A 13,543-nucleotide genomic window follows, 5' to 3' on the forward strand; every position below is an offset into this window, starting at 1 on the left:
TGAAGAAACAGATCTACAGGAAGAGGTCGGCGAGACTGACTTACAGAGAAAAGATGCAAGAAGATAGCTGTAGAGTTAGAGAATCGGTGAGAGCGCCTCCCCTGCTTCTCATGGTTTTCCAGTCCCTCTGGAGAACTGCTTCCCTGCCTACCTTGGGGTCTCCCTGTTTCTTTGTTTTCATCTTTACTCCAAATTGTCTTAGACTGGTTTCTGTTTGCATCTGTCCAAAAGTTTCTGATGGAAGCAAAGGCGGAAGAACGGAATACCTTGGTTGACATGTGGATATTAGCTCCCTTGTCCAGCAGCAAAGTGACCATGTCCGTGTGCCCCTCCTGCGAGGCCAAGTGGAGTGGGGTCACACCTTGCTTTGTCACAATGTTGGTCTCAGCTCCATAGTTGAGGAGGGTGGAAGCAATCTGCATCTGGTTCTTCTTGGCAGCAATATGCAAAGGAGTGTAACCATTCTAAAATGAAGCAAAGACTCATATATAAGCAAAAAGGAAGTTTAACAAGTTCCTAGTATGTTAGTAAGCAAGGAAATAAGAATGTGTCATAAACAGAAAAGGTAAAAGCAAGCTGATAGCTAATTCAACCTCTTACCCACCCCAAGTTTCCATCCGACCATACCTAAGCTTTCCAGCTATGCTCCCATTCTACTGTAAGACACTTATAGGCACAAAATCTCCTTGTATTATTGGTTCTCTCCTGAAGAGAACATGCAGGTTCCTTTTCTAAAGAACCATCTTTAAATACTGGATACAGTTTTCATCTTTCTCTCTTTAGTTTTCTCTTTTAGTTTCTGCACTTCCACTATTCCCTTTAGAAGCAGTATCTCTAGAGCCTTCTCCACTAGAGATGACTTGGTCTGACCAGACTAGAGTATTACTCTTGAACTGTGGTACCCAGAACTGAACACTAAACTTCAGAAATGGTTTTAACCACACGGAATAAAATGGTACTACTTTTGCAATCTTTTTGGATTAGACTGTACTTTGCACTCAGTGAGCAAATGTTACTTTAGTCCCTGGGCAGTGCATCAGGTGAAGGAACACAAGGGTGAGCCTTGCCTTTAGAGGGTTGGATCTATGAAAAAGATATTACAGAACAAAATAGCTTTCTATGAATCATGCCATCAGTTTAAATCTGGACTCTCCCCTTAGCAGAAGTGGAAAAGTGTGATTACTGGCTTTACGTGGGAGTCTGTCCAGTGGACTGAAATAACTCATCCTTCACTTAGAAGATCCAAACCGTAAACCCCATACTTAGTTAAAAACAAACAAATAAACAAACAAACACTCTGGGACAAGTGTCAGGCTGGAATATACATTGTCTTCTTTCCTCTTATCAAACCTGGTAGAATACTACATAAAAAAATGAGAGAAATTAAAATCAGTGGGTTTGCCATTGACATAACACATAGAAGGGAGAGGCAACAGAATGAGCGAGTGTGTGTGTGTGTGTGTGTGTGTGTGTGTGTGTGCCTGTGTGTGTGTATCTGAAAGAAGAGGTATTTTGGGGACGTATTTCCTTCAGTCTCACTGAAAAGTATGCCAAAAATTTAAAAACACAATTTTGAGAATGTAAATGTCTTTTTTTTGCCATCATCAAATTACGAGCTTCAAATGGCCTTCTTTCCATTACCGACCCTACTCCCATTTCTCCAAGCAAAAAAAAAAGCATCTATCATTTTTCACGGCTAATATCTCCCTTTAAGCTGATGAGGCAAACTCAGCAGCTCTCCCTGGAAGCCTGTTCAGAGGCTGACCACAAGTCCTAGGTGCCTCAATTGTGGAGAATATTACACTCAGGTTCCCAGGCTTTTGAATAAGACACAGAGTTTTGTGGAGTCTCAAATTTTTGGCATCTCCTTTCAGTTCCAGTGTGATTCTTCAGCCCCAACTTCCCCTATTCCTGCAGCACAGGCTCTACCAAGGTGGGGAAAGGATCGGGCATTTGTGAAAGAGGCTTCTGTGGAGAATGATGGGGATATTTTAACACAAGAGATCATCAAAGCGGGGTTGATTTTGGCAATGGAAGAGGTCTGGGGAGTGGGTAATCAACCTACAAGTTCTAAAGAGCCTTCTACTGCACAAACCATAAAAAATTTTGGAACTAAATAAAGGAAAATCCCCTCACACACCCAATCAAGACCAAGAAAAGGTTCTAGACTTGGGCAGAAAGAAGCAAAGAGGAGTCAAAGGACTGTTAGAAGAGTAGGAAATTGTTATGAATAGAAAATGCTACATGTAGAGGTATAGGTATCTATGTGTGAAAAGTTATACACATTTGTAATATTTCATTATATGTAACATGTTTCTGTATTAAAATAATAGTGTTTTACAGAATTTAATTTTACATAGTATCTCATTTGGTTATACGTATAATATGTATAATCTAATTATACATGTGAGTTCATGTGGACATATTTATGTAATAAAAGTATTGGTTAATAGTGTAGGCTCTAAAGTCACTATGCCTGAGGTCAAATTCTAGCTCTAACATTTAGCATTCCTGGGACTTTGAGCAAGTTAACTTGTTTAAATATCACTTCCTTATCTGAAAAATGGAGATCATTATAACATGAATATCATAGGATTATCATGAGATTCAATGGGCTACTTTATGGAAAATGCTAGGTACTATGTTTGACACATAAATGCTACTTGTGTTATTTTATCTAATATAACATGAACATTTTTCCACAGCAAAAATTTTTAAGTGTATTATCAAAATATGTTTGCAAAATAAAGAAATAAGAAGTAATGATGACCTTATGTATTATATAACATTCGGGTATTTTTCCAGGATAACAAAGGAGCAAACCCAAATGACAAGAAATATCTGGTTCATAAATATGAGACTTTAGTTGGAGCTGTTTTTGGAGTTAGCATTAGATAAACATCAAAACTACATGGTTAGTCTAGAGATGGAAGAGGATCCATGCTACAATGAATGCAGAAGAAACACTTTAAAAGACAAAGAAACTGGAGTGTTTCATATAGCACAGTGAAAAATCTGAACTCTCTGAAGGAATGAGGGTGTAAAGGGGTGTGTTTTATCATCACATCCTGTCTTACAGGAAAGAAGAACCTGTAACATCACTACCATGTTTAGTTTCTCAACAGTCCCATGTGAGTATCTACTGAATACTGGCCATGTGACTCCTCTCTGCTGGCATATGGGCACCTCCCCTTAATATTTGAATCTCTAAAATTGTGGAAGATTTTGAGGAAGCAACTGGTAGGAACAAAAAGTATGTTAACACCCAAAATGACTATTATGAACGACTACCGGTAGCTGCAGTTACACCACCACATGTTTAAGAAACCATTCCCTTGTGTTTGCAGACTTCAGCTACACCTACGCCTGCGCATCCTTTCTGGGTCCTCACCTTGGCAATGGCGTGAGGGGAAGCACCCTTCTCCAGTAACAGCAGCGCCACCTTCTGGTTGTCATAGTGAGCAGCAACATGGAGCGGGGTAAGGCCATTCTGTAAAGGGTGTGTTTCAGTTTCAGCATTAATAAATTAGCTTTAGCTGCTCTGAAGCTACCGGGATGCATGGCAACTGTGCTGATTTAGTTTGTGTTAATTAATTAATGTAGTCAATAGAAAAGAAAGGGTCAAAACAAATGCACAATAATTTTCATGGTAGAAACATAACTAAAATCGAAAATGATTGAGTTTACAATAGGCAAAGTGCGTCTTGATGGTCACAACAAAGAAAGGTGTCGGATGCTATGTAAGAAACACTACATCGACGTCACAGGGATTCTTCTTAATATAGAGAAGTCGTGGGCCCTGCCATGACAAGAACATACATTTGGGACGCAGCTCAAAATTCTTTCTAAATACATGTACAAGCGGAAAACCATAAAGGGTTATTTCCACCATGTCTATTTGGCATTGTTTCATCAATTTTAGTCATATGAGAGAAACATTTTCACAGATATCCAGACCTATCAATTCCACTAGCTGTATAACTAAAACGGAAACACACTACCGAAAACCTTTACCTTCCCAGCCGAGTCTGCAGCAGCTCGGCGTTGCAAGAGGAGTTTTGCCACATCCAGGCTTCCATACTTGGCTGCTACATGAAGAGGGGTAAAACCCTTCTGAAACGATGAAGAAAGGAGATATTTAGTATTTATTTTGCTAACTCCTAACAAATTCTTTATTTGTTAACATATTAAGCTAACTTTGCCAGTTTTCCATTTGGGGAAAATACTGGTACCTTGGAATCCATTAACCATAAACAAAGCAAGGATAAAAAATGAAATTTAACATTCAAAAGTTTGGCTTGATAGACTAGACACCAAAAATTTTAAAATCTTGGAGACTGAAATTTGACTGCATATGTTTGGGATTTATAATAACTACTGGTGTTGGGAAACTGGCTCTGATTTGAAGTGGGTTTTAAAAAAAGCCTGTCCCTTTTTTTTTTTTTTTGGTCTCTAACATTAATAAGATCGAGACAACAGTTGCTTTTTATTTGTTACACTTTTTGTAACACCTTCATTTCAAATTTCTTTATTTAAATTTTAGGATATTCTGGGAGTCACAGTAAAAAAAGAACAATTATGTGTGATCCAGTTTATATATTTTTGCAGAAATAGCAAGATAAATGATCTACAGAACAAAAAATTCACTTTTTAGAAAGCTCTTTGCATCCTGACTTCTGTCCCCTTTCTTGACGATCAACACTGTCTAAGAAACCAACTTCTTCTGTGAAATACACTGTACTTCTGGCATGGTGTCGAGCTGATTAACACCAGACTTTTAAACACACTAAAGCTTTAAAGCTCTTTTACAAGACAGCTGTCCTCCACATGCTAATATATACGCTCAGTGTCCGTGCACCCTGCCAATAGCCACACTCTGTAGTGTGCTGTAAATACAGATAAATCCCTGGGCCGAGATCCTGAGCATGGCCAAGTTCCTACACTATGATCTCAAATCCATCCTCTTGGCCAGACATTTTAAACACATGCTCTTTTGGCATTAGGGTGGGAGTGGGAGAATTCTAAGCTGACCAGGGTCTGTAAAACACAGCAAATATGCCTGCGTTGAGTTCTCTAAGACCCGGCTTCTCCTTGGGTCCTTCAAACCCTCCTCTTAAACACTGAACATCCCCAAGAACAGTGTTGCCCTTCCGTGGTGTCAAAACACAAACAGACCAATTATTTTTCATTAAGAGGACATTTTTCTTTCTGCCTTTTTTTTCTTTTAAACATTCAGCACTAATAAGTTTTTGGAAGACAGTGAATCTCCAGGCTTTTGCCACATGTGAGCCAAATGTAGCAAGGGTTTCTTCCTCCTGGCATGAGTCCACAGAACCCACATTTGCTGTTAAAACTCTGCTCCCCATGTTCAGTGCACCCAACAGTAGGGGTGCTGTTAACTCGCATTGGAGCAGAGGTCACATGGAGAGGAAGGAGAAATCAACTCCTGATAAACCGATCCACCCTTAATAAGAGCTTAGAAGCTCTTATTAGACAAAGCTACATGCTGTAGAATCGCAGAGGCAAGGTTGGAGAGCATGTTTTGAATCACACAGCCCTTTCCCCCCATGTTAATCACATCAGGATGTCGTCTGCCCTCTCACATTTATAAACACTTAAACAGGTTTCAGTTTAAGTGGCTCATCTACTGTTCAGCCCCAGTTGGTTATACTGTTAAAACCACTGTTTCATAGTTTCTTCTATTGCAATGCTCTAATTTAGTATGGATTTACAATATTTTTTAAACCAAAAAGTACTTGAAAGACAAGGAACTACTCCCTATGTCCATATTTTTATATTTTAATTTTATCTGTTTACACCTTCATCTCTTAGGACAACTACCAAGCCTCTCTTGGATTCTTACTGCTATTGTTATATCTTTGTTGTTTAGTTACTGGATTTGTTTTATTTTTCTTTTTAAGAATCACAGAAAACCCTTTCAACTTTTCAGATGTCAGAATTTGAATAATTATCCATTTGTTACAACAAAAGATGTTTTTCAGCCACCAGCAACCAACTAAACCCTAAGAGCAATTAGTGGGTGGCTCCTCCTTCTAAGTTTACACTTTATAAACTTTCCCCTGCTTGGATGCAGTATTTATGCCCAAGTATTGTGAACAAATATAAAGGGTCTTTTAATTAATCTGAAACACCATTAAATTTGTGGCATTATTTTGCCCAATGACACAGTCCCTTGTTCTAGAATTTCATTTGCTTCCTTTTCCTGTTCTGCCCTAGTTCTTTTCCTTTTGCTCCAATGAGCTAAGTGTGGTCATGTATTATTGTAGGTTACCTCTTAATACTCAATTTTGAATACAGTCTATCGATAAAGCAACGTCCTGCCCTATAACAAAACTGGAAATAAGTAAAATTCAGGTTGCAATATATTCCTTGTTTGCCACCACCAACAACTTATGAAGTGTCACTCTCCAGTCCAGCTCTATGTAGGCAAAAGTGCGCTTGTATAAGACAGGAGATCAGAAAAGGAATAGGATACCAAGTCGGAGATGGCTGAAAGTAGGTTTGGGAAACCAGAAGACTAAGCAAAGCGAGTTTCTGCACAGCACTACAACCCGACAGCACTGCCAATATAATGTGATATTTTCTTCCTCGTTAGTGATATACCAGTTCATTGCACTTGAGAATCTTTTCTCTCTTGAGAATGAATGCATTATAGATTTTATGGTAGAAATGGAAGAACATGTAGAACTTGCTTTATGGGAACCATACGAGTTAAAATCCTAGATACCGGTATTTTAACAAAACAACACACCCCACACTGTCATTTAATAGAAGAATGGAATCCAGCATCTTTTTTGATGATATTACATAAAATTTCATAGTCCCTTTTTGATCATTTAGAAAATGAATCTAAAATATTCATAGAAAAAAGTAAATCAGAGATTGACTCTTTTTGATACTTTGTGTAGTGGAGCAGGGTACCCGGATGTGGGAACCCTCTTGGTCCACGCCCTCGCAAAGCTGTCCTCCTTACCTTGGTAGCTAAGGAGTGCGCTGCTCCTGCTTCCAAGAGCACTGATGCCACATCCACCTGGCCTTCCCGGGCAGAGATGTGCAGTGGCGTGTACCCATTGGTCGTGGCCGCATCTGGATGAGCCATGTGTTGTAGAAGCAGCTGGACGATTTCTGTCTTACCCAGGCGGGAGGCAATATGTAAAGGTGTCTGTTCCTCCTACAACTCAAGTCAAGTAAAGAGTTAATGCCAGGCAGACCAAACATCACCAACAGTACAAGAAGCTCATATGATTCACCATCTTCTCCACTGCCTTTTGGAATTTCTAAGACGCTTCACTCAAAAGGAAATTATGACTACTTTGACTATGGCTTAATTTATGTTTTGCTATATAGGTGACTTACTTAATCACAAAATTTCCCTTAGATTTTTAAATAGTAGTACTTTCATGAACTTGGTCCTCATTTTCTTGGAAACTCAAAACACTGCTCAACTCATTAACACTTCAGCCTTCACTTGTGGGTTTTGTTTTGTTTTGTTTTGTCTTTTTGTTTTGTTTTGTCTTTTCACTATGCAGTTCAGGCTGGTCTTGAACTCACTTTGTACTCCAGGCTTGTCTTGAACTTGCAAGGATCCTCCTGCCTCAACCTCCCAAGTTCTGGGATTACAGACATGCACCACCACGCTCGGCCACCTATGTTTAAATATAAACTAACTCATGGCTTTCAGGAAGAAAGAAATCGAGTCTAAAAATCCTAAGACCTAGATTCTTCCTCAAAGCTTTCAGTGAAAGGCAGGATTTATTCTGGGAACTGTATCAAGAGAAAAAGACCCAGATAAGCTAAAGGACTTTGTTCTTAACTCTGCTCAGCCAGCCGAGGATACAAATGCTGGTCATTTTCTTCAAGCAGAAACCACTGATAAAGGAAATTTTGTAGACTGGTTTTAAAAGCTGTTATTCCAGGAAGCATTGCAGATGAGCCTGGGACTTACATCCCAGCCTTCAAAGATGAGAAGAAACTCTGGCAAGAAGCAAATGGAATGAACTGTTTGCCAAGAGTTCTGAGTTTAAAAACAGAGAGTATAGCTGGGTAGAAGGGACAGGAAGGACACATTTGAGGAGGGTCAAGGAATCACCCGATTCTAATGTGTACTTAGGAATAGTGCTTTCAGGGTTATGAGAACCAGGTCAACCACTGCCTCTTGTAGAAAGTGAATTGAGTGTAACCCTAGTGATGAAAGGGGGTATATCTTACGATCTGCCCAAGGGTGTATCACAATAAAAGTGAGGAAGGAAAAGCCAGGTCCACTTCCAGGGCTAAGAGTGAATGGGGGGAAAAAGATAAAATAGATCAGTCCAAATAAATGTAGTATCTTAAAGTTATAAGAAAAGAAAAAGAGGGGCTGGGGATTTAGCTCAGCGGCAAAGCGCCTGCCTGGCAAGAGCAAGGTCATGAGTTCGGTTCCCCGTACCGGAGAAAAACCAAAAAAAAAAAAAAAAGAAGAAAAGAAAAACAAGAAGCAGCTATAGAAAGAGAAGAATAGCGCTTTGTGAAATTCAGGGTGGTGAAAAAACCCAGGGTGGTGAAAAGTAAGTAACAGTACTATAATTCGTAACAGAATTGGAGTTTTATAAAAACCTGCAATTTACAAATTTTCCTTCATATATGATATACATGTGACTTATCCTTATAATAGACCTGAAAGGAGTCATGAAATGTATGATTAGACTATTTCCTAAAAGAAGAGAGTCAGAGGAATTTACTAAGTTGTCAAGAATTTTCCAAGGCCATTAAGTTATTCAGACAGGGCTTGAATTCAGGAACTGGGTTCTAAAGACAGTGTTTCTTTGCCTATATGCTCTGCAGACATAATATGGTAAGACAGCTATAAGGAAAATTAACAAGACAAGGTGACTCTCAGTAGGAACGGAGACAGTGAGCACATACAGTGTAAGTGATTAGGAAAACAAGGAAAAACCATCAAAAATCAAGGAACTTAAGAGAAGTTGCAGCAAATATCCGTTGCTGCTGGGTTTCCCTTCTCAGCCCTCAGTCCAGTAGAACCTGATAGAGATAGATGTGAGATACAACACGGTCTAAAATTGTTTTTCAGTGGGGGCGGGATGGACAATGGCCCATTAACACATAGATGAGAAGCAATAATCCTTGACTGATGGTAGCTACTGGAACAGGTTAAAGGATCTACCAAGCATTCCTCTGGCTCTCAGACCCCCTAGCATTAAAGTTCTTTCCTCCTCTCAGTTAAGAAACAAGCTATCTCACCCATTTTCCAACTTCTGGTATAGTCCTACCTGAAAGTAGAAAAGAATGTACAGATTTTGTTAAGAAAATCTTTAGCCCGGGGGTGGGGGTGGGGCGCTAGGGATTTAGTTCAGCAGCACAGTGCCTGCCTGGCAAGCATGAGGTCATGAGTTTGATTCCCAGTACTGGAAAAAAAAAAAAAGGAAATCTTTAACCCATAGCCATGGATATAAGAACTTTTTGTGTTTGGGCTTTTCTTTCTCTATTGAATTGCAAAAGTTATATTTGCTAAAGTTAACAGAACATAGCCAAAGTGTTAGGAATGTGCAGAAGGTTCCTGGGAAGAGGGAGAGCCAGGGTATGTGTGTGCAGGGAGTCGGATCCCTAAACCTCCTCCAAACATGAGAGGCAAAAATCCCTTCATCATAAAGTGTCACTGACCTGAAGTGAGTGAGCTCTGCTTTCCCACCACAGCCTGCTGTGTTATGGTTCTCCGAGATGACTCACAGGACAGGCTGAGTCCCAAGTCCTTTCACAAGTGGATAGAAGTAACAGTGGCTGGGAAAGGCTCAAATTTCTGTGAAATTTCTGCTGATAGTTATTAGTCTTCAGGGTTCTCAGCAATAAAATCTACTGTAGCTAAGCAAAGTTTTCCTGAGTTAAGTTTCAGGGGAGTTTAAGCTGAGGGACCTTGCGGTTGCTCAGTTCCTGAAGCACAGCCCAGGGCCCATCATTACGCCATCAGCAAAAGCTCCTAAAATAAGAGGGATCCTGCCTGAGAGGCCCTGGTGGCCCTGCTGGTTATGCCCACTGGGGACATGGACAAGGAGGACCTTCCTCAGAGCAGGGCCTGGGGCAAACACACTGCCTGGTCAGCAAGGAACTTATGCTACTGTAGCCTTGGCTCTCCAGTCTGTGTGCCCAGAAACAAAAGCCCCATACACTTGGATGGGTAGAGTGTGTGCTTTTAACATTAGAAATAATATTGTGACTATAGGGTTTATTTTTATTATATCTTAGAAGTAGGCAAAAAGTATGATTTAGCCCTTGGTTATAATACCCATGGTGTATTATTTTAAAATTCATTTGAGAACTGTAGAGTATTGAGACCTTGACCATGAGCTCAGTACAATAACCAGACATAAGATTTTCATATATCTACTTTAAAAGGGAAGAGTTCTACAGCACACCAATGGGCACTGGCCTAAGCCTCATCTAAATCCTAGGCATAATCAGCTGCTCAGCAATGGAATGTGACTAATTAGAAACTAGCCATTTGCTTGGGTGAGAGGAGACGGGCTCTCTTCACATTTGAAATGGGCTGTAAGAGGTAGATCAGAGTTCTGCTACCTTGTCAGTGCTGCTTTATCATGAAAGAATCACCATCTCTGGGCAGAGAGAGTGAGGAGAAAGACACAGGACTGTGGGAGAAATCTTCCTTCTTCTTTTAATTCTCTGACCACAATAAGGGCAGCACAGTCTTGAATTTGGGGACCCTAAGCCATCACAATGCAATACAGCACAGCTCTGCGTATCAGATACAACAATTTGTGTTAGGATTCTTTATGAACTATATAGCACTGCACAAAACCAAAGTCAGAGAGTTCCAGAGGAACACTAGCAAATTAAATGAAAGTCAAAAGCTCCAGCACAGATGCACCTTAAACTGAACATGGGAAAGGAAAACCCTAACTCCTGGCTGTTCAGTCTTATTCTGGGACCAGGAGCACTGATGTCACTTGTGACTGTTAGAAATGCAGAGCTGAGTTCTAATAGTAGGACACTTTGGTGGGGGTTACACACTACATTTGGGGAGCACTGCTCTATAAGGTGTGAATTTTTTTCCTGTTTGTAACAGGATGCTATATAGAGGGATTTCTTGGGGTAGGTGGTAGAACTAAAATAATCATAGAATAGCATATAAAACTTAATATTTAAATTAGAAAGAATGAAAAGAGTTATGTTTGTATAGGTAGACTATGAGACTAAATGGAGCTGTCAAAGAGAAGCTGGAAAATAAAATTGAAGGAAATAAATACATAAGGAATACATAAATACATAAATAAATAAATAAATACATAAAGGAATGAATGTTACAGCATTTTAAAGGACAAAGTCTAGCTAGTGTTTATAAGGAGAGTTTCAGATGTTATCTAGAAAGGTGTAAGGCCAAAAGAAGTTAAATAAATGTAGAAAAATTAGCATGAACACATGAAAATGGGTAAATTTCTATTGAAAGATGATAAGTTAAATTTGAAAATTAGAAAAGTATTAAGGACTTTTAAGCGAAGAAAAATGGTACAACTTTATTATTAAATAAATATATATTACAAAAAAATTACCAGAAACATTACTGCAATTTCTGGTAAAAATAATACTGTTCATGATACTCAGAGTGCATTGGTTGACACACAAAAGTATTTTTTAAATAGCAGAATGCCAGGTAATCCTAAAAGGGAGTGAGAAAAAATGCCAGGGCAGGGTAAAATGTAGTTAAATAACAAAGGATCTAAATATATAAAGGTATAATACACCTATGATGATGACCAAAGAATACGAGTGATACTACTTAACACATATGGGAAGCCACATGAGATTTAAAACAACCAAAGTCCTAGCAAGACTGCAGCATGGTAATACATGGGACTCAGTAGAAAATGCGTATTAAATTCGTGGAGTCAGAAAATGTTAAGAATGTTGAGAAAGGAATTTTGAAGCATCTGCATCCAACTCCAGATTTCAATTTGAGATAGAATGCAAAGATTTTGCCTAAAACAGCTGCACTGTTTATGACTCCAGACGGACTCCATGTAACCTTGTTTCTCTAGTGGGGTCACAATGGTGTGACAAGCTGAAGAGAGTTACCAAGTGTCCCCACGCGATGGAGAAGGAGAGAAGGTATTTAAATAGTCGGCGAGAATCCCCACAATGGTAGTACAAATGTTAGTGTAACAACACAGGACAGGAAATAGAAGATATGGGACACTGAGAGACATCACTGGTGTATTCAGTGTGCAGAGAGAGAAAAGAGGATGAGAAATGAAATTCAGAAAAATATAGGAGGAAAAAAGAAAATCAGAAGTGATTACAAACGAGACAAATCTGATCTATAGTGCCAAAATTCTATTTTAGAATAGTAGAAGGGCAAAATATCTACTATGTAAAACTTACAATAAAAACAAAAGTTGGCCTTATTACAGAAAAAACTGAAACTGATAAAGTGGAAACATTCAAACTTTGAGCACAATTTGTTCTTAAGTAACTTGTAAAGAACAAATGTGAAAATGTTTTAGTAATAAGAAATACATTTCAATAGGTACAGCATTTTATAATGCAGATAAGTTTAAAATAAAGAGACATGTGAAAGTATCTTTTTAGGTTAAAAATTATTAAAATCTAAGTCAATGCTGTATTCTTAGCTGCTAAAATGCACATATTTTCTAAGGCTTCTGGAATTGGAGTGCTATTTTCATTGTATACACTCACATAGTTTCTCTTTTTTACCTTTTTGCCTGTCATCAAACTATCAAACCGGTGTTTTTGCTTGTGCCCCCAATACCCTGAAGAATAAACCCCTCTTAGAGGTGGGACCATGCACCGTGCAGTACAAGAAAAGCTCAGAGCACCACCACCTACCCTGGCTCTGGCATCAACAAGGGCGCCGTTTCTCAGGAGGCACCGGACCACTTCCACCTGGCCTGCCCGGGCTGCCATATGCAGAGCCGTCTCCCCACGCTGTGGGAAACAAAGATTGTTCAATCATCAATAAACCCAGTGCTCTGGGTGGTATACAATAAAGGTGTCCTTTTGTGAAATTCAGCAATATATCCAAGGATTTAAGAAATCTATAAGAAGGCATAATTATTTAGTTTGGAAAAAATATATAGTTTTTGTATCTTCTCTATCTTTACAAGAATAAAAGCAAAGTTGTTTTTGTTGTTGTTGTTGTTTTTTTGTTTCAGTCCATGACAAACTTAGTAAACTTACCCAAGCATCCAGGATACCCTGTGGTTCAACTTCTCAATCTAGCAAAAGTGACCCTGGGTTGCACGGTGGTGTTAGCCTTTATAATACAAACCTAAAATCTGTCATTGATCCCATCTCAATGAGAAATTTCAGTTGCTGAAGATCAAGTCAGTACATTACAAAAAGTCGTTATCCCCTATGCCATACATCAATGATTTCTTTCCAAAATTCAAATTTTATTTCAAAAACAAACTATTATTTTACATCCATTTGTCTTTGTGATGTGAAACTAGATAATAAATGTTCGCATAAGAAATCTGACTTGCCTAGAAAGCACCCT

The 13,543-nt window shown here is 39.0% G+C and overlaps 1 protein-coding gene across 3 annotated transcripts in view; it reads right to left on the bottom strand.

The window, feature by feature from the left end:
- Window positions 1–13,543, bottom strand: part of Ank2 (ankyrin 2, neuronal) — a 313,838-nt gene that overhangs the window by 95,617 nt on the left and 204,678 nt on the right. For all 3 annotated transcript variants that reach the window (XM_005397083.2, XM_005397085.2, XM_013520726.1), the window contains exons 14-18: window positions 12,874–12,972; window positions 6,995–7,192; window positions 4,015–4,113; window positions 3,392–3,490; window positions 267–464 (exon numbers count right to left, since the gene is read on the bottom strand). In XM_005397083.2, the coding sequence (XP_005397140.1) occupies window positions 267–464; window positions 3,392–3,490; window positions 4,015–4,113; window positions 6,995–7,192; window positions 12,874–12,972 (693 nt within the window). The remainder of the gene's footprint in view (window positions 1–266; window positions 465–3,391; window positions 3,491–4,014; window positions 4,114–6,994; window positions 7,193–12,873; window positions 12,973–13,543) is intronic.

The sequence above is a fragment of the Chinchilla lanigera genome, unplaced genomic scaffold (assembly GCF_000276665.1).
Source record: "Chinchilla lanigera isolate Chin_1 unplaced genomic scaffold, ChiLan1.0 scaffold00056, whole genome shotgun sequence".
NCBI classification, from domain to species: domain Eukaryota; kingdom Metazoa; phylum Chordata; class Mammalia; order Rodentia; family Chinchillidae; genus Chinchilla; species Chinchilla lanigera.